This window comes from Porites lutea, chromosome 3, assembly GCF_958299795.1.
Source record: "Porites lutea chromosome 3, jaPorLute2.1, whole genome shotgun sequence".
In the NCBI taxonomy this organism is placed as follows: domain Eukaryota; kingdom Metazoa; phylum Cnidaria; class Anthozoa; order Scleractinia; family Poritidae; genus Porites; species Porites lutea.
Genome location: NC_133203.1, coordinates 45,435,118 through 45,456,956, shown reverse-complemented (window position 1 = coordinate 45,456,956; position 21,839 = coordinate 45,435,118). Strand labels below are relative to the sequence as shown.

The window sequence follows — 21,839 nt, the reverse complement described above, 5'->3', positions numbered from 1 at the left end:
GTCGCACATTCTGCCTTTACAAATTAGATAAAATATATATTGAGAGAAATATAGTCTCAAATTAATACTACCATTTCTGGAAGCTGCTCGAAGACGCTTCAGCAAAGAAAATGAGTTTAAAATACAAATAGATAGGACTTAGAAGCAGACCAAAACGTAAGAATAATAATTCATCGGTGAAAAATGCCGCTCCCGTGGTGATTAGTTAATGCGCATGCTCAGAAATCAATGCAAACCCCTCGACATCTGGTGTGCATTTCACGAAAATTTTCATGAAGACTTTGAGGATGATTGTGTCGGTTTCTTCTTTGTTAAGAAGAAACGGCTGGAAGCCATACAACCTGTGGATTTTTTATCACACTGACATCTCATGTTAAAGTTGACAAGTTACTATAACAAAATCAAAGAAACTCCAATGTTCAACGAGTCAAGGACTGAAGCATAAGAAGTAAATCGCATGACAACTATTACGGGCGCAGCAGCCCAAAGGTGAAACAATTCAAAGAAACCTGGGGAAAAAATAAATTAAAGTAGAATTGAGGCATCAATGTAGGAAGCCAGTCTCAATCAGATAAGGACGAATTGGTTAGGAATTTACAATCAACAAACTTTTCCGCTCGCTCAATTTAAGAAAACCGAAGATTCAGTTTGCCCTTTTCCTTCTCAAGGGTGCACAAAAAGTTGACGCAGCAGATTTAAAGCCCTGCAAGCTAATTATTTCGGGCGTTATTGAGCGCTTTGTTGTTGCGAGAGACATAACGGCATTGATGACATGTAGCGCATTTGATCGTTTGACAGGCACAATCGGTGCGGTGTGTTTGTAGACGGTATCACTTACAGCGGACATACTCCGAACCGTCTAATCTCAGCGAGAGAAAGTCCCGTTAATTGTCGTTGATACAAGAAGCCTGCAAAACAACCGACGTGAAACCCTACTGATTCCTGAGCTGTAATCCGCGGAAATGTACCCAAGATCTTACAGTCGCGAACAGTATAATTCGTACTTATATTCACCCCAGAATATTCCTGGAGTTTTTCATTATCCTAGTGGCTATCCACAGCCAAGAGCCATTGACTACAGTATAGCTCTTCCTACAGAACCTCGGCCGTTAGAGCCAATATATCCTGCGCCTCCTCGTCTGACGCACATCTCTGAGCAACGGAATGATTATTATTACGCGACGCCGGTGGAAGAGCGGCCTTCATGTATGCTTCAAGAATCCTGGAGACCAGGTTTGAGCCGCACGACAAACGAACACGAAGAGTATAGCGAGGAAAATGACGGCGATTCACTTGAAGATGGTGTAGAAGGTAAAAAATCGCAAAGATTAAGCGTGACTTGACTCAAATTTAGAGGTAGTAAATTCCATGATTTGGTTGCAACGGCCAAAGTGACAACATTATTTTCCAATCTTGTTCAACAACGTTCAAGTGGGTACATTATGTCATTCGTTTGGTTTTTATAAACAAAATTAAGGAACCATTGCTAGCTTTTGTATAAAGAGGTAAAGGAAAAATTTTGTCCAGTTTTCTTATAGACAAACAAATACAGCCTTGCATTTTCGTAAGTGAGAATAAACTCTTAAAGTATTTAATTGTTTGTAAATCAAATAAGACAAAAGGCATGCAAACAAAATCGCCTCTCCTTATACCCAAATGTAAGCATTTTACTTGGTCTACAATTCTTGTGATCTACTGTTTCGTTGATTGTTCTCCAGAACATTTATACCAAGGCAGAATTAAGCCGTTTATCTCCTTAGTTTTAAATATGTCTTCCAAGAAACATTCATGTTCATAACGTAGGCTAAGGGAAATATTCCATTAGAGCTGAAAGGGCTGTTTAGAAAGACTGCATGTCTGGCCTTAAAAAAGGTAAAATTGTGCTTACAATAAGGGCCTAAGCATTAGCAACGCATGGATGTAGCAGTGTTAACATAGATTTATTTTAAGACGCTCATAAACTATGATAAACATGAATTACTCTTTAGTCTTTACTGGTATCATATAAAAGCTTATTTTTCTCCGCAAGAGCATGACAGGCCGAATTATCTCCATAAATTAATGAACAGAATGCCCAGCAAACATTCGAAATTCCCGATTATGGATATAATCTAGTTGACAAACCGGCTAGATCCAGTAAACTTAGAAGCTTGCAAACCGGTGAAAAGCGCAAACATTGATAGAAATACCAGAAGAAAAAGGAAAATGATGACGGCAATCTCAGTGAAAGAAAAAGCCGACTTTGATAAGCGGAAATTGGAAATAAAGAAAATTGAAGAAACAATTGTGCACGTGCGCCTATTTCTTGTCCACTTGGATTTTCAAAACAGCTTACATTATAATCTCTTGACAAAGATAAAATTGTAACAATAAATAGAAAAGCCAAGCTCTGTCGAAGTTGATTAAAACTATAAGAATGATTCATTTAACTGCCGTCTAATCGTCAAGTTGATAACATTTTACTCTCCACTAGCTCTAAACGTGTCCTGTTTTGTGGTTTTATCTCAATCAAGGGTTGCCTTTACCCTTCTCATAGCGAAGTTACCATTAGCCACGTCGAGGTTAGTGAAATGTTGATACATTCTCGAAGATATAGGTTCAAGAGGCTTGACGACTGAATGACGAATTGTTGTAGATCTTCAGTTTGTAAAAGAACAAGCCAATTATGATAGATCACGGCACCTGAGCAGTGCTTACTTTTGTAACAGTCACGTCTGCTTTGAAAGACTGGGTGACTTTCGGAACTGTTAATGGAGTTGTAAATAACTCAAAGCTGCACATCCATACAGTGTACTCCACCATTATGCTGCATGAGTTCGGCCTTTATACGAATGTATTCTATCTTTTAGTACTTGTGAAGTCGTTGTCTCTCATTATCTACTGGTCCTATCTGGGCTTGGAAAGATGGTTTAAACTTTTTAATTCTGTGGAATAACCTTCTTTCCTGTTGCGCTTTTTCTTTTTTCAACATTTAATATGCATGATATGTTTTTTTCTGAACGGTAAAAACCCTAATCCTGAGACCAATTCGTTTTTTCATAGATGTAGAATTCCTCCCTGCAGAAATAGTGATGTGATCACTTGGGAAAGTATTCTTCAGCTGAGCCATAGATAGAGATTGCCCTTCAAAACGACAACATAAAAAGTAAAAATTTTTTTCTTGGTAAAAGCGGCGTGATGTTGCCACTAACCTACACGCCTCTGAACATGGGACTTCATAGTAAGTTTGTATACTAATTGAAGTCATGAATTCTTCCCAAGGGTCAACCTTACAATCCAATCATCATCTTATTAAAATAACGCTAAATTCTAACACACAGAACATTGTATAACGACACTTAGAAAAGGAAAAACAAGTAAGAGAAGAGGGCAAAAATGACATTTTCTCCAGTTTGTGGTACATTCGTGAGGATTTTAAAACATCGCCATGCACAGGGAAACATGGAAAGAGTAAAAAGAATCACAAGTGCTACTAGCATCATAACAACTTGTGGCTTTTGGTAAACAGAGCAATAATTAAAAACGATAACTAATTAATCATATCGCTTCTTTCTTCTTCAAATACCAAGGTTGTTATTAATAAGCCTCATTAGCCGACTGAATGAAATTTCCCAGGATCGAATGTTTGGCTTCTGTTTTGCGTATATCAAGACCTTGTTTCCACCTACAATGGTGCGGTTGGTGTAACTAAGTGAGGTTTCTTAAGTACCTAGCTATGCCAAATCTGTGACAGATCTTTAGCAGCAAATGTAAGTTCACTGTTTACACGGTGTGCTTTTTAAACAACCCTACATATAGAATTTTTCTATCTGGGATGTTCAACCACCTGGGCCCGTGATAGCCAAGAAATGAATGTTCAGTATTACTTTAAAGCTAAGTACATTTTCATCACCTTTATAAGCCTGATGTACAACCGTTTTTAATATAAGTAATTCGTACCGAGAAGTAGAACTCGGGAAGGGACTAGCACTTTTAAAAACTTAGTCTCTTCAAACGAGCACCGTGTTCTGAAGTCAATCAGACTGCCATTTCGGCTCATTCCCCCAGTATAAGCAATCATACTGTCCGCCATACTGCATACAATAAACTTCGATGACACACGACTAAACCACAAAAAAGCATGTCTAGATTCGCTTTTTGAACTTGGTTAATGAGCCTGGGCAATCGACATTGATCGGCCACAGGAATGTTGATTTTAGCGGAGTCCTTTAGCGGCGGTTAGCACACTAAGCTTCAAAAGACACCGAAATTCACTTGGGAGGAACAACGGACCACATGACCGCTCCCAATTAGAGACAATCGCTTATCATTTCTCTTCCATTGAAGGGCACTTTTAGAAATATTTTCCATTTAAGGGAGAGAATTGAATAAAAAATGTTCACCAAGTTTATATTTATTCTTCTCTTACCTCAAAAGCTGTTTAATACTGTTGATGGTAAAAGCAAACGTGAAATAAATTGGCAGTGGTAGATAAGAAGCTATCAAAACTTATCTCTGATACTCAGTCTTAGTAGGCCATGATACAGCTCTGAAAGCCTTTAACTGTACACAAAACTAGTGCGGCAGGCTGTTTCACCCTTTGCAGACCTGAAAGTTTCGACCTTTCTTTGTTTTACAGAATTACTGAAAACTAAGTACATTGTTCTGAATAAATATGATAAAACGAAACCATAAATTGCCCGGCGGCGATATGAAGATTCATGTTTTTGTCTCAGTTTTGCATCAGTGGGAAGACAAACGTATCGTTCTCAATAGATTTAAACGGCAGATGTGTGCATTTTGTCGAACGATATAAATTTGTAGCTTAGTTATTTAATTTGTGGCTCTGTTAACTTTTTTATTTTTAATTATGATAGTCTTGCTTGACTAATGAGGATCTACTTGTTCTGCCATAGGCGACGCAATTTCCTTGGAGATGACCTACGGACGACGCAATTAACTATTTTGTCAACCAAAACGTTAGAACACTTAAAGAATTCGAGAAAAAGTGTAATCAGATAAACGAAAAGTTATCATTCAAAAGTGATTTTCATACAGGCAAACCCTCTAGGACCTCTTCGGCTTCAAGTAAGGAACTCAGCGTATAAATCTGCATGCGTATGAACAGTGAACAACTTGAATAATACCACTGAAATGACCTACAACGTACCGTACAACGTTCTTAAATAGCATACATTTGACTTGAGAATTATTTATACAACCTCAAAACTGTTAGTATATGTGGTCAAAACACTTTTACACACACTTAAAAAGAGGAAACGGCTCAGTTAGTAGGTCAACAAACCTCACTGGTTTGACAACAACGTTTTACTATCCTACCTCAAATGATCAGCTCTATAAGACGTAAGACGCTTTCATTTAACGGCGTCACGTTCGGTAGATTTTTCTCTCGGTCGGTCGGTCTGTCTTTGTCACCCAGAGACCTCGGAGTTATGGCATTCTCAAATTGTGGCTGAATCATGCCCCTTCGATGAATTGCTTCATGCGAACTCAAAGCGGCGCTCATCTTCGCTGCGTGAAGAAGACTTAAATGTGATGCGGCGCTTGCATGCCTACAGAGTCTGTGTTTTGAGTTAAACGTCCTCAAAACATAAATATAGACTGGAATGGCCATTAAAAACCCACAGCAGAGATCTTCTCTGCAAATTACTTTAACATCTGAGATAATATCTTCTTAGGAAATGAGCAAAATTTCGTTTTTTTTGGACGCCCCGGCGAGACTTTTGCAGCGTAACACCGATTTAAATGCCCTTTCGTTTCCAAAGCGGCCAAGATCAGAGAGAGGAAACATCATTAATCATTTGATAATTTTCCAAATACAAAAAAAGACTGCGCGAAATTGGATAACAGCTATCATTTGGACGTTCACCGCCTAGAAAATCAAAGCCCAGAACGGAACGCTTGAGCGACTTATTCAGTTTTTGATGTTTTGTTTTGTTTAACATGCAGATTCTCCGTCATCTGAGGAGAAAACATCAGGCACAAAAAGCAAGAGGAGGAAAGAAAGGACTGCTTTCACAAAACACCAACTACAAGAACTTGAGAACGAATTTCTTCGCAACAATTATCTTACAAGGCTGCGGCGATACGAGATTGCGGTGAGCTTAGACTTGACGGAGAGACAGATCAAGGTGTGGTTTCAAAACCGGCGGATGAAGTGGAAACGAATTAAAGGAAAATCACCACAGAAAAAGAGTAGTTACTCCATTGATCTGACTGAGAAAGAAACGAACAGAGCGGAAGGGGTTCTGCGGGAATAGAAAATGGAAAAACCGTACCATTCATGCTGTTTGTATATTGCTTGAATACGTTCAAACCTTGTTTGAAAAAGGTAATGTTTACCAAGACGCCGAGCAAGGCACTGGCCTATAAAATGTATGACAAACAAATCTGCCGAAATAATTGTCTCAAAAGGAATTGAAGACTCTTCGTTCAGGAACAGCAGATGAAACGAAAGTATACGTTTTATAGAAAAATGGCAAACTACGACTTAAAAATTCTTTTGTGCCGTAGCTTCCATTCGTCATCGATCGAACAAACCTTTGTGGCCCGAAGACAGCGCAAGCACCCGATAACATTCGTTTCAGCATCTTACTAAAAATTTCCCAATAATGAGCCTGTCAAGGTCAATGAAGAGTAAGGAAAAACTATTTTTTTCCTCAAGATCAGGAAAAAATTAGGAAAGTTTGCAAAAATTAAGGTTATTTCTTTTCAAAGTCAGGGAAATCTACTTTCAAGTTATCACACGCATTACCTGGTCGTAAAGATTTTCAATGGGACATTTTGATTCCGGAAAACAATTCTGTGGTAAATCGATTTTGATAATCTAATTTGATGAAAAATCCAAACGCCAACAGATAGATATTAATGAAAATAAGAGTACACGAGGTCTGCAAAAGAAGCTGAATTATAGAAATGCAGGGTCAATGAAAATTGTTTCGATTTCTGTTAAAATTCGTTCAACAACGCAACAACGCCGAACAACTGAAGAGAAAGCATTTTGCAAATAGTCTACCGTAAAATAAAATTAGATAAATCAAGACATTTTACAGAAAAAATCTATTGTTCTTAAATAAGTGTATCCTAACATTTAGCAGCTGATATAGGAATTGAAGATAATAAAAACGAGATTGATTTTATGGAAGTGAGCATGGTAAATACTGGAACGAGGTTGCCAACTGTGGACTCCGAGTTCACTGATTAATTAACCGGTTCGTACCATGGTTGCCAGAGGCTTTTCATGTGAGTGGTACTTCAGAATTCTATTTTCCTCTTTTAAAGCGTTTCATTGGTTAACTGATTACTAGCAGGTAGACATTTATAAATTGAGGGCTAACCGGAATTGCGGTTGGCAGCCGAAAAACAATGATGCGTTCCGCTAAGACTTTTCAAATGTTGTAGACAGTCCCTCCTTTGCCATTTTTTTTTCTTTTTTCTTTTATTAGCTGGCGCAAAAAATGCTGAAATCTAAATAATACCTGCAGTTTTTGGAAAACAGCTCGGTAAAAGATAAGTCGGCAAAATTATAGTGTTTCTGTTGGAAAAATAAACTGTATGGCAGTTTCTGCCCTTTCAGTTGAGAACCGACTACATACATTGCCATTGACTCAGACGCATTGAATGATTTGGTTTTTCAGTAAACTATGTAACATAGAAACAATAAAATGAATGTGAAACATATGGTGGTGTTGTAAAATATTCAAAACGTACTTCTACTAATGAAATAGTAGCTCATAGTCGATATAACTTAAAAGTACATTCTGAGTCTCTCAAATGTGTTTTCAAAACATCCGGATAAATTATTTTAATCTGCCTTCGATACTCCTACATTGAACCCATTTCATCTATGTTAAGTAGAAAAGGTTTATTCTCGTGTGTATTATATATTTTTTCTATAAGAATATATTTTATAAGCCGGATTATCGAGGCTGAAATTTTGCGAAATTTCAAGAATATTTAAAGAATAAACCCTAGGCTGAGATTTTGAAAAGAATATAATTTTGTGTGTTTAAAAACTTAAATACACAATTACAATTATATGTTTTCAACTTATTCCGTTGTCTAAACGGCAAAAATTGCCAACAAAACGGAAAAACCTGCACAGTTAATTATAATTGATACCCCAATATATTCTAAAACGCAAATGTCATAAGCTATAATTTAAGAATAATACAAGAATATTTTCAGCCTAAAGTTGGCAGAAAAATAAGAATATTCAGCCTGGGCTGAAGAAACAACATTCTTAGTCCGCTTCTTCGCATTCAAAATATTTCCCCATGTAGCTCATTTCTTCTTATCAAAGGGCAATATTTCCACTACTTTATCGAAAATAAGTGGCAAGTATGTACGAGCGCACTAGAAAAAGCTTAAACCTGTTATGCAAAATCCTCAATTTCTTAAACTTGAGTCATGTTTCGAAACAAAACGCACTCTCCCTCCCCAGTCAAACACGGTAGTTTTCGAACTGGTGTGATGAATACGAACTAATTCCGTCCTATCTCCAGCAGGTTCGAGAAATCGCGATTATACTTCTTCGTACAAAAACATTCATTTTCTTAGCACTTAAACCTAGGGAATTTTTTTCTATTTTACCGGAATTTTAATACCAAAAGGCTCATTCTGTAAAACTAACATCTGGAAACAGTTTGACAACAAAAGAAAACGTTTGATCGGGCTTGCCATTTCCGACTCGAGCGCGGGGCCATGTCGGCGGTTTTCGTTAAACGACTAACTTCAAGACCTTGATGAAATACTGTTAGACGATATGTAATGGGTGCCCGGCTTACACAAGCCCCCATCATGTTGAAATAATCGCTGCAAGACTTTTAACCTCTTTAGTTCTAAGAATATCAAGTAAAATGTCGCATTTCATGTTGTAACATACCTTGAAACAGACAACCTCACCTCACCTTTCTCGCACTGCTCGCTCACTATCATTTGATTGGTCGCTTTATGGAGTTTATTTCCAACACTAAGGGTCGGTTATTTAAACGAGGTCTAAGTTAGACCACGGTTTAAGAAATCTTTGGGCCTCCATCTCTCTTCTTTAGTGGGTCACTTTAAGAAGACAAATGCTTTTAATTTATAATCTACTCTATGTGCTTTAATGAAACCGTTCACTTAGGCCGCTTACTTGGTAAAAACGTTGGGCAAACTGAAAATGACTTAGAACGCGGTTTTGTTAAACACTGGTTAAACTCTGTTAAAATAACCGGCCCCTAAGAGCTGAGATCCACTTGCAAAATAAAGGTTTGGTTATTTTCTTCTGATCTAAAGAGTACGACTGCATGATCATTAAATATAGCCTAATTTCAGACGATTACTTCGAGTCGTTTTTACTACCCCAGTAACGTCTGAGGGAGCCGCTAAAAACGACTCGAAGTAATCGTCTGAAATTAAGGCTACATTGAATGAAAAATTTGAAATTTCTGAAATCATGCCGATAAGCTAAAGCTCGACGAGTATTCATTCAGTTCTCTTCACGTTTTGGACTTGGATAAACTCAACTAAAAAACATTTACTTGAATCTGGTTTAAATTTCTTTCTGAAAGATGTTTTTAGCAAGTAGAAACAGACAAGCAGTCGAGGAATTTTTGACATTTTAACTTCCAACTGAGATTTAGTGGAAACTTAACCCTGGTAACTAGGAAACGAAACTATAACACCAGCTTGGACGTGCTGTTCAACAAGATTTTTCTTTTGCGGTATCGTCTTTGCAATAACTTTCTTTTCAATCAACTCAGTAGTCTTTTTTTGGCATACACTGGCATTTCTTCAAAACATGCTTCTAAAATGATTCATGTACATGTAATAATGTCAGGGCCCCGCCAAACAATACTTCAACTTCCTTTTTAATTTTTATTTTTTTTTGTCAATTTGTTGTTTTAAACCGAAATTTTCAGAAAGTTTGCCAACTCGCAGTTGCAACTTTGGTGGAACGCAGATCGTGATAACAGATTTGTCAAACAATATTTTTATACCTTACTAAAGTAAAGTCGTATGTTCAGCAGTTTCAGTTTCAAAACGTAAGAACCAGCTGCGACTCAGGAAACACCGAAATTGTACCAATTTACGTCACCAAGGGCCCGAAGGCAAGAATACTTTTTATACGCCCTGTGGAAATGTGCCACGGGAGATGTTCTCATTTTAAACGTTCTAGGTTGAAAAGAATACAGCAAACTGTACAATATAAAAGGGAAACAGAGAAAATTTATAGGAATAAAAAAATTGAATAAATGACATGCATAAGAAAAAATGTGCTTTAACAAAAAACGATTTCTGAATTCCTGGAACAAAACATATTCTTGCAGAAATACATACTGGAAAATTTTTTAAATTTGCTTTAGACTTAATTTGTCTCTTGATCAATTTTACTAGTGTTTTTTTTTGTTTTGTTTTGTTTTGTTTGTCAAAAGATATGATAAATAAAAACCCTTTTAACATTTTTAAAAGTGTAACCACTACCCTGGGGAAATCTATGATCAGACAGAAAAGAATCGAGTTAAAAAGAAAGACTCAGCTCTGCTCGCAGGGTCTTGGCCACGGTATTTTTCCCACCTTCCGAATAAAGCAAGAATATTTCGGCAAAAAGGCCTGTTAGGAAAAAGGCATTTTTAAATCTGATATTTCAGGAGTTGAACGTATGTCTATTCCAATCTAGCATTCGTTTCAAAAAAATTGCTTTTATCCACTTAGTTAATAATTATAGCCAATTTACCACCATTAAAAGATTGAAAAGGTTACGTTTTGAGCGCCATTCTTTTGTAAGGGGAAAGCTTTCTCCACGTCGGGGCCACTCTGGTTGTTGTCTTTTTTTTGGGGGGGGGGGGGCGGGGGGGAAATGATATAGTGGCGGACGATCTGGTATTTTTCTACTAATTCACTTCATATTTTCAATTTTAACGACCCCCGAATCCAATATTAACCCAGATCCACAATTTTAAACATCCCCCTTACCTTTTATACATTAGAAACATTCGAAAAATCATCCAAAAATTCTGCAAAAATAATTCAACCAAGGACTCCTAGGAGTCATTTTTTGATTGCATGTAATCTTGGCTAGATCAAGAAAAAGGGCGGAAATAAGCGAAAAACAATGCTTTCAGAAAGATTGCCCCCTTAAAGCCAAGATCTGGAAATAAATTAGGTAGCTCTTGTGTTGTTGTCGGTTGTGTTACGGTAGTAGCGACAGCTGCAGGGGACATTTATAGATAGCCCTTTTTAAATGCCCGTTCAGACCACCTCCAGCGTTCTTTTGCAAGCCGCTTGGCAAATTGAAAATGCCAACCACCCTGACAATGTCGTCGCCCCGCCTCTTAATGGTTTCTTCCTGAACACTTCTCCTTCCCTCCCAGCAAGGCTTCCATTTAGTACATCGTCGATAAACCACGGGTGCCATCCCTCTTCTATTCCATGGATGGAATGTGACTGACATGTCCCGGGGCCGGGCTGACAGTGTCTTTCACTCTCGTACTCCCGTCTAGTGTAAACACTCTGAAACTCTTAAACTTCAGGAGCAACGAGGAAGTGAGTCGTATCGCCTATAGAAAACAGCAAGTAAAGAAGGAAAGGAGTCTCACATAAACAAATAAACAGCCATGTTTTAAGTTTTTAGTTCAGCCCATCTCCTGCGACCGCGGTGTTTTATTGACCAATTCGAGCCTACTGCTGCGGCAATGTCGTCACGCCGGTATCTTAATTTCCGTCCTGAGGTCGCAATTAATTTCATCTTAAGGCTCTTCCATTGTCGGTAGATGGAGTGGAATGCACATCCCGCTTCCAATTCAGGGATAGAATGTGTCCGCGATTTAGTGTGAACCCTGTAAGTAGGTAGTTTCCGGATCAGCGGGTTGTCACATGTCGAAGAATGTGCAAAACAAAAACGCCTTTTCATTCCCCTGAATTTTGAACGGGTAAAGGGGTTCTGCCACGTTAAAAAAACTCATGATTTATGCAGGCCACAGACGGAGACTGATTAAGTCTACTATAAGATGCATGCATTGAAAGTGTTAGTTTAAAGTTCTCTTTGGCCGATGACGAAAACAAAAACACCGATTACTGGCTAGAATTCGAGATTTAGTCATTTTGAATTCTTGACACATATTGTTCCAGGTGATCCTTTAGCTGGCAATCTAAGTATCTCTGATGGTTGCCTACTGATTGTTCGTGGTTAGCCAGCGGTGTAACAGGAAAATAATGATGATTTAATTTCTGTACACAGTCTAAGACGTTAAGATAAACCTTAAAATGACGGCTTGTTAAAATCTTCAAGACCAATGCGACAAGTTAATTTTCTTTCCAGCTGCCGGCGGAAAGGATTGAAGTTGCTTTCTTAAATTAAAGATGCGGCTGTTCAGTTCTCTTAGATGAATCATTTTATGGATTAGAAGACTAAATAGAATACTAAGGTAATAGATACAACAAAACAAACAATCTTAGGACAAGTATAATCACTTAACGCAGTAGCGAGAGAGCAAATGACAATAAAATACGTCTAACTTCAAGTGAAGGTCAATAAGTACACCAATTGACTGCCCTAAAGGGACATAAAGTGAACCCGACATAAATCAATTGTCTAGATAAGGAGGTTTTAATTTTAAGCAAATATAGGTCGTTTTGGCTGTAATGAATCAGTAGTAGGAAAACTTATTTAGCTTCTAACGAAAGCGACGAAAACAGAAAACCCTCGTCACTCAGAGCATTTGAGGTCTGAATGCATCTCCTTAGTCGGCCCATGAACTAAATATAGATTTCCAAAAAATTATTATTTCGCAATTGGATGTAATATGCAGAGATATTGACAGATGTAACAGCGCTTCAAAATTATTACTATAACGTTAGAAATGATAACTTAGCTTTCACTCAAAGATTTTGTAAACTGCTTTTTGTTTTCACTCCCCGGCAAATCCACGCAATCCAATCAAATCAAATCACCCAAATCTTTTCCTTTTTCCTGCCTACACTCTAATAAAGATACCGCGCCTTACAAGATCAAAACAAATTGCTCTCTTCTGTTTACTGAATAAACAAAAAAAAAACTTAAAACGTTGTTCTTCCTTGAGTTCAATTAAGCAAGGAATAAAATAGGGAAGGACTTTGCAAAACTTTCAGAACTGCTACATTACTGAAATGAACTGGAACCTCGCTACAGGCACTTTAAGACTTAAGACCCAGAATACATATGTGATGGGGTTATAGTAATTTGGGAAATCCCTAATTCGTTTAGCATCTGATAAGTCGGTAAATTCAAAGAAAACGTTTATCACGACTCTCCGAACAGCATGCGATATTTGTTTTTCGTGTGTCGGTCATTACCGACAAATACAGACTCTTTTTGGAGGCATTCATCGGGGGGCAATTTTGGTGAGTTTGTAGCCAAGCCGACGATTAACAGCTAATGGAAGTAAGACTGAAGACGCTACGAGTCGATTGAGCAAGTATTGGCATTGTACTTATTTCACTGAAAAGAGGGGTGACACCAGCCCCCAGCTCGATCGAGCCCTTGTATCTCCCAACACCCAACTTCAGGGGCGAGTATGGTATATCAATTACGCGAGCCGAGCATGTCATAAACAGTCGCAGTTTGATCGGAAAACACATGTAGCCGTGGCGGAAGTCGAGTTCATAGCCAGCAAAATCTGTTGGAAATACCTTGTTACAGCCGAGGAAAATGTACGCAAGAGGCTTCAATTATAGCAGTCAGGGCTATGGGCATTACAATGCTCCTTACCATCTATCCCAGCAAAACTCGCTGCATCATCCACCTTATCAACCGTACATTTATAACGCGCCGCGTTACACTTTCAACGCGTTCCCGCGTACTAATCCGTCTCCGTTCAATCATATCTCACCGTCCGCACCTTCGGCCATCCACTACCCAAGCGAATCGCGTCTGCCGGATCTAACAGTTTCGAGACAAAGTTACGAAACTCATTGTCATTACTACACGCCTCCTTCGCTAACCCCACAACCGGTTGCAACACCACCTGAACCGCTAATTCACAGAGAGAAAGACGTTGAGCAAACCGTACACGAAACGAGCGTCAGCGAGAAATTAGCTGACAATTGCTATCAAGGTGAGTAATATTCATTTGAAGTGATTTAGAATTTCTATGCTTCTTGTGGTGCGACGTGATTTGTTACCGCCAGATTATGAGCTATGGAAAAGGATTATTGTCTTACGAGATTCGTGAGTGTGATTGCCGTGTATTGCTCATTATATCATAGTTAACAGCGTATTATACCCGCATTTCCTCAAAAAATTGCTTGATTGAGAATTGATGGAATCTTAGTGTATTTCCTGGTCTTATGAGGCTTTTCAAGCTTCAAATCAATCAAATAAAAAGTGCACACCTCTGGTATGATTTTGTTATCCTCTCCCGAAAGCTTATTAAGCAATTTTAAAAAGAAGATAAAATCAGAAGAAACAAAGTCAAGCTTAGAGTTAAGGTAAAAACGTAGATTGAGATTTTCATGATCAATTCTTCGACCCGGTTGCTGCCATCCTACTCTACTTATCTACGAGAGCTACGCCGGTTTTGCCACTCAAAAGAGCGGCAGAAACTCAGTAATATTCTTCAAACAGCTGCTAAGCCTCTAAAAAGTATGGCATTCAAAAAATATGATTACACTTTTGATTTTTTTTTTTTCAACCCGTCCGACCTGTGTTAGATTGTAGCAAAAAAAATCTTGGCAACAAAGACAGCAAACTAGACTAAATCAAAATAAAAAAACATTAGAGTTTTATAAAGGTATAGCACTACATCGTTTGACAAAGTAGACATTCGTAACTTGCAGGTAATCATGAGGGCTCCAGATGTACTAAGTCTTAATGATACAATATTTCCTTGGTGGGTGCTTGAAGACCACTGAAATTTTTGTGCTTGTGGAGAAATTTACAGCTGTTTGGCTTTCCAGAGTAAAGCTGCAGCTCATCTCTTTCAGACCGTGCTTAAGATTTACAGAAAACGTTTTCAGCTATTTTAACTCCATCCCTGTCTTTCAAAAGCAAAACAAAAAAAGCGAGAACGCAATTTCCATTTTCCCCTCCTGCAACTAGAATGATTTTAGCAGTTGAATGTGTGTCGTTAAAGCTTGACACAATCAGATGAGACTTATCTCACTGGTCAGGAGTAATCAGTAATACGCAACAAATATTGTTCAGGGAAAAACTCAATCCTAATTGCGTTTTACATTGTCAGATAGCACACATTGTTTTAGTACTCTTACTAGCTTTTGCCTTTTATTCAAGCGCAAAACAAAACTTAATTGGGCGTTAATACACGGATGATAAAAAGTTTAGCCTCAAAGGATTTCCCTATTTTTTGCATACTCTTCCCCAATTTCCTCAGCTTTTAATCCTTTCAAACTGGAAACACTTCAACGTAGACCGTCGAAAGAAATCACAGTGTCAAAGTTCTAGCTACGATACCGTCAGAAGCACGTTGAAAATGTGCCATAGTTTTTTCTTAACTCCTTGGTGTAGTGAAACTTGTACATCCACTAACTTCGTGTGTCGAGAAAGTGGAGGTATTTAAATAATTTAATCATGACCTATGTTATTTTTACATCTGCCTTTCCCGTTCTATGAGCTTTAAATCTTTTCTGGACTTTGAAGGAGAGACAAAAAGGAAAAGAAGACTGATGTTTGGTAAAACACCGTTAAATTACAAGTACAAAGTATTACACTTTTTTTAAGGGTGTATGGAGTACCGGCTTAAGAATCTAAATTATATTTCGCACCCCTTTCTCCATTCAGAAAATTATTTCAGGTTTGTAGGAAAAGTGCCTACCGAGAAAAAGAGAGCTGATTTCCCTGAAATTGAACATTTGTAAAACTGCTGACTAACAACTGATTTCTGTAACTTATACTTCGCAACTTAGACAGAGAAACACCTCCTGATTTGCACCCAAAGGACTGACACATAAAATTCAGTTTGGAAGTCTGACGGCATTAAAAAGGAAAGAACAAAAGAGCATATCCTGGCTTGTATCGTTACCTCTCAAACTTTGCAGTTTCATGATTAATAACATTTTAATCTGCTATTGATGATGAAAACACGCACTCATGCAAGAGCATTATATCATTCCATATTGCTGCGTACTGGAAAGCCCCTAATCAAGAGTAACAAAGCCGAAACCAGAGTGCTTGGACTCGATTTTTCATATGAGCGTACAATGCCTACGCTAGCAAATATCGCCCTACACAAAATTGGAGTCTTTTCACAGATGCCAAGTACGAAAGCATGACATGTTTAGGTAATCCAAGCTGGGAAGCGTGAAGCTATGATAGAGGGAAATAAGTGTTTTATTAACTGGACTGGTCACAGTGTCGGCGGACACATCAAAGGAAAAATATCGCTGTGGGACCACGGGTCACAGTATATTGCCTTAACATTTGGTAACAAAAACATCTGAAAAGTCGATTTTCTTGAAATAGAATAATAAGATTACTCCTGTTGGCGCAAAGCGTGTGTTATGTCGCTGAGAACATGATGTGGATCCGGCGCACCTCATAAAACTGAAAGCAAATCTGCCGTCCCGTCTTGGGCCATAATTCTTGTTAAAAATCGTTTTTTACTGAGTAAAGAGAATGAAGTCGAAAGGCAGACTTAACTCTTTTCCTCGGCAAGAAAGCTGAAGCCAATTGTGAAGAAAATAATAATAAACACCAAAAAGAGGACTAAACTTTAAGGAACTTTTATTGCTCAAATCATTGCGTTTTCCTGAATCATCGGGTTGACAGGATGATCTTGAATGAAGGATTTCAAAAATAAAACTGAACAAAACATCTCTTTGTTGAACTTTCATTATTTGGCACTACCAAAATGATACAAAAATATTAACGTTTATAGTTTTCAATCACAGTTTTAAAGCTTATAATGAAATTGACCAAAAAGAGTTAGTCCTGGATTGACTTTTTAACGGCTAACGAGTTAAATGTGTCTTCCAGAAGTTTCTCTACTGGCGTGAATGGTATGCTGAACCAGTAAAAAAAAAAGGCCGACAAAACAACGGATTAATAACAGCTGTAGATATTCTAAAAAATAAAAAAAACTTTAGTAGTCGACATTAATTAATTTTATAATTGCCGTGATGCATTTCTAGGCTAGCTACTACTTAGCCAAAATATCGAGTTTTATAAGCGCGGTGGATACGCCAAATGTTTGCGAACACCATCAAAATACAGCGCACAAGTAACAACAAAAGACTGCTTTAGAATGTTCACATACTCTCGCGATACGACCGACTAAAATAATATGATAATCTGTTTACCTGCTGTTAAAACGGGCAAAGGGCTCTTTAAATTATTAAACTTTGTTTTCCTTTAAATATTTTACCTGTTTGCTGAGATTATAGAACTGCAAAGAGCCCGACATTGTGCAGACTGTTGCCACATGTTCAACGAATTCATGCTTTTTAAGACACAAGGCAATATTCATATGGCTATAAAATCTTTATTATTTTATATATTGAAATTATCGTTCCACGTTCAACAACTTTTAAAATGTTCAATTTCACATAAAGAGACGTGCCTAAAAGTTAGGCTACTTTAATCAGCAAATTAATCTGCTAAATGATCACATGGCTTAAATCTTTATTTATATATTTTAAAAAATATCATTCCTCGTTGAAAAACTTCATTTTCAATTTCAAAGAATTGCGAAAGTGAAGATAAGCTGGGTCCTGATTTAAACGGCAAATCATTTATTCTCGTATATGAGACTTGAACTTCAAGAAAGTTTCGACATGCAGAATTCAAGAGACAGCACTCTATGAACGCATGACGCTTAACCTTATATATTTTTTGTGAAAACAGGGGAAGACGTTGAAGAAGATGAAGACGAAGAAGAGGAAAAAACAGAAAAACCAAAAGGAAAGAAACGCAAAGAAAGAACCGCTTTCACAACGCATCAACTACGTGAACTTGAAAACGAATTCGCTCGAAATAATTATCTAACCAGACTTCGACGATATGAGATCGCGGTGAGTTTGGACTTATCAGAAAGACAGGTGAAAGTTTGGTTTCAAAATCGACGAATGAAATGGAAAAGAGTTAAAGGAGAGAAGAAACCAGAAAAGAAATCACCTTATCAAATAATGCAACTTGAAAAAGAAAGGCTACAGTAAGAAGCGTGTGCAAAGGGGAAACTTCCTCAATCAGTTGACATCAGGGCTCTAAAAGGGTATCTTTTCTCTAGCATAAAATCTTTGTCTTTCAACTTCAACACCGTTATTTGCCCTGCTCTATCAAACAGTTAGGTTGTATTTTTGCTTCTTGCTTTCATTTCATTTTCTGGCATTTGCATCAGTATCTCCAGTGATCGTTAATGGAGACCGGAAATGACCACTCAGTCTCAGCTCCAGAAAACCGGTAAAAATTTACTATAGTCTGCAATCACAGTTTTGGGAACACTAAACATATTCAGATACAATTGGATTTAAAATCTATCGAAGTCACAAAGCTCTGAAGAAGACGTGCCATTGGGACTCGGAAAGAATTTTAAAATAAACCAGTTACAAGGGGTGGTACGAAGGTATTGTTTAACTTCTTCAAGGCTGACATAAATTAAATTAGAGCAATGGCATCAATAACAACGCGACAAAGAGACAGCATCAAATTCTGTAGACAGTCTAAGGACTGAGAACCTTATTCTAAACTTTCATTGGTGCTCGTGTTTGCTGGCACCCTTCTAAATGAAAACGACTAGGATAGATTAATTGGAGGATTTACCAAAAAATATGTGAAAGAGAAAGAGTTGTTTAACTGGATGAAAACTGGCGCTTATGTACTCAGGTGTGGTTAAGTTACACTGTGAAAAAAAATCTTAAATTGAGTATCTGCAAAGATAATCAGTTTGCAATTAACACTTTAAGACAGAATCCAGAGTTCAGTGAACAAAACCCTTGTACAGCATAAACAATTTAAACAACGTCGCATTCTTTTCTACATTTTTCAAGGGCTATAAAGATATAACTAGTTATCTGTAATAACACCAAAGACTATTTCTCATGGGAGCCCGAGAAAATAAATGTCAATTTTGACAAGAATTGTGAAAACACAGGTAAAATTCTGAAAATGTTATGTAAGATGTCGTTTGGTGAAATTTGACATTTATTTTCTCGAACTCTCATAATAAATTTCTTTGGTGTTATTGCGTAATTAGCCCTTAAAAATATTTTAAAAAATGCGATATTGTTTAGATCTCTCTGGTAACTGAAAATTAAAATTACTCATTGCCAATTTCCTGACGGATTCTGTCTGAAATACACTGTTCAAACTGACCTGAGGCCTATTTCTCGAAAGGCCCAGTGACTTTTGGGGCCCGAAGGCAAATTTTTAAATCAAAACCTTTTGAACAGTAGAACAGGTTCTAGCTCATAAACTGGATAATATTGCTTCGGTAACTGATAGTTTCATTGCATGTATCATTTTCAACATTTTTGAAACTTTGATCTAAAATGCAAACATGGCATAAGACAGGTTTGCGGAGCTGAAAAGTTATTGTGACCTTTAAGAAACGGGTCCCTGGGCTGGAAATGTTACTTAAAATATTGGAGGCTACCCAATCGTTTTTATCTTTAAACGGTGTGTAAAAAAACCATTCGACTGGCCATGGAATCTACTCAGCGAGTAGGTTTTTTTTTTCTCGCTGCTGCACGGTGGATATTAGAAGTGCAAGGTGCATGTTTATATTTTATATTTATTTGTATTTTATTGAGACCATTTACCCGAAAGCTAACTTGAGCAGTACCTTCATGTAGTACTGAGTGTGATCGTTTATGTAAAAGTTGTTCCTTAACTACTTTAAGTTTGCTTTTCGACGTTTTCTAAAGGAAATTTTGAACTTTGACGATCCTTGAAATGTGATTATGACATTTGGAATCGATAAGACCGTCGTTCACCTAAAATATAAGTGCAATAGCTGACAAAAGTATTTGAAGATTCTAGGTCAATGCATGTTTGGTGATCTTTGCCATTTCTTTAATTATATTAAACGCCAATTTATTAGTTGAAGACAATCGTAATTGAGTTAATGACAAAGTGTAACATAACAAAAATAAGTAGATAAAAAGATGAATTGCTTCAAAATGTATTTTGTTTACGACCACCCCAAAGATATACGGTTATTAATATGTTTATATTTCTTTTGTATGATTGGGAGCTTCTAAAATTCGATCTTCAGTGCGCATATGACGTCATAGAGTCTCATACAAGAAAACCGCTTTACAGAAATGAGTTACGGCGGCGGGTTTTGAACGGTCTTTAGTGACTTTCTGCAGCTTCAGGATTTTTTGAAAAGCTTACATTGGTTCTTGCAGCAGTTAAACTTCCTAACCTATCAAGAATAACTTATTAATAAACCATTCAGCAAAGCCCAAAGCTCATTTTGTGATACAGAACGGTTCCAAGAAGAACGAATTTTAAAAAGTATAAAAGGCTATTAATAAACCTGTATGTGCATGAGAGCCAGTACAGTTTAATTTTGTTTTTGTTTCAAATGGTCGTACCGTTGGATTGTTGTGAACTGTTTTAAGAGTTAGAACTACCTTCATCAGCAAAGTACCGCTCAACAGCTTTCATTTGAATGGTCACGCTTTAAAAGGATTTCATCTACAAACTCAACAGTTAGAACCACCTTGAACAGCGTAATAAACAGTACCACCGGAAAGTGTTGCTCAGTAGGTTTCATTTGAATGGTCACAGTTAAGAATTTCATCCAAAGAATCAAAAGTAACGACTATCTTGACAGCATAATAAGAGTAACACGAGAAAACTAATAAGGACCACTTGGTCGACACCCACACGACATAAGAAACAGTACTACACGAAATTTCTGCCTAATGACTTTCATTTGAATGGTCACTCGTTAGGATTTCATTGACATCGAATTGACAGACTCCTTTTTCAAGGAAATGAACAGTAGCCGATAGAAAAATACTGTTCAGTACCTTCCTGTTCAATGGCCAAACCTATTAAGTAAGGTAATTAATTGGTACTAAATGAAACTTCGCTTCACGGGTAAATGTCAATTCCTGAAAGTCGGGTATTTGATTTTTGCGTAACTGTAATAAAAGGATAACCAACGTTTAGATGGGTCAAAAAAAAGCGTATGGAACACCGGTGCCCGGTCAATGTGGACGTATTTGTGAGCAAACAAAGACACAGTTGAATAATGTAATTGAATTTGTACAGTCAAATTTGTATACAGTACATTTTGAGCTAAGTTCTAACAATAACCAATGAAATGCTTTTGTACACTTATATATAAGCCTATGCACAGTTATTTGCCAGAGTAATAAAAAAATTGCTGATACTAATGAATGTAACACACAGCATGAGTGTTTAACTTTTGATAATGAATATTAAAAATTGTTTGCGCTCAAAGAGAGTTGCACGCGTAGGAGTCCCCCTCTTTGACCTGTTTGCGGATCTCGGAGGGTTCATATCCGCCTCGATCTCCACTATTCTTCAGATCATAATCAGCTTTATCCTATAGTTGTTAACTACTGTCCATCTTGTACCCTCATCTTCTCATAGGCTTCCATTTTAATAAGCCCTATTGACAGTTTAGAGTGATTCATAAGTTAAAATACAGGGTCCAGTTGTTCGAAGGCCGATTAGTGCTTAACCCAGGGTTAAATTTAACCCGGGTTTGCTTTTCTTGTGTTCAAAAGCATTTTCCTGGATAATTTTGTCTCTTATTTTTAGAGCTTCCAATCATCAACTTGTAGACAAAAAGAATTAAAACTGAAATGCTTTTTAAGCTTTCAATCTGAATTCAAATTTTGCACTAACCCTTGGTTATCTTAACCCAGCTTTGAGCAACTCGGCCCAG

The 21,839-nt window shown here is 37.4% G+C and overlaps 2 protein-coding genes across 2 annotated transcripts; both read left to right on the top strand.

The window, feature by feature from the left end:
* The first annotated feature begins 863 nt into the window (after nucleotides 1–863).
* LOC140929812 (uncharacterized) lies at nucleotides 864–6,744 on the top strand. Its single transcript, XM_073379511.1, has 2 exons — nucleotides 864–1,311; nucleotides 5,950–6,744. Exons 1-2 carry the CDS (start codon nucleotides 963–965, stop codon nucleotides 6,258–6,260), a joined length of 660 nt encoding a protein of 219 aa, XP_073235612.1. The 5' UTR covers nucleotides 864–962; the 3' UTR covers nucleotides 6,261–6,744.
* Nucleotides 6,745–13,438: 6,694 nt separating this feature from the next.
* LOC140929811 (uncharacterized) lies at nucleotides 13,439–19,179 on the top strand. The gene is made up of 2 exons (XM_073379510.1): nucleotides 13,439–14,075; nucleotides 17,819–19,179. The coding sequence occupies exons 1-2, from the start codon at nucleotides 13,670–13,672 to the stop codon at nucleotides 18,127–18,129; spliced, it is 717 nt and encodes a 238-aa protein (XP_073235611.1). The 5' UTR covers nucleotides 13,439–13,669; the 3' UTR covers nucleotides 18,130–19,179.
* Nucleotides 19,180–21,839: the final 2,660 nt, after the last annotated feature.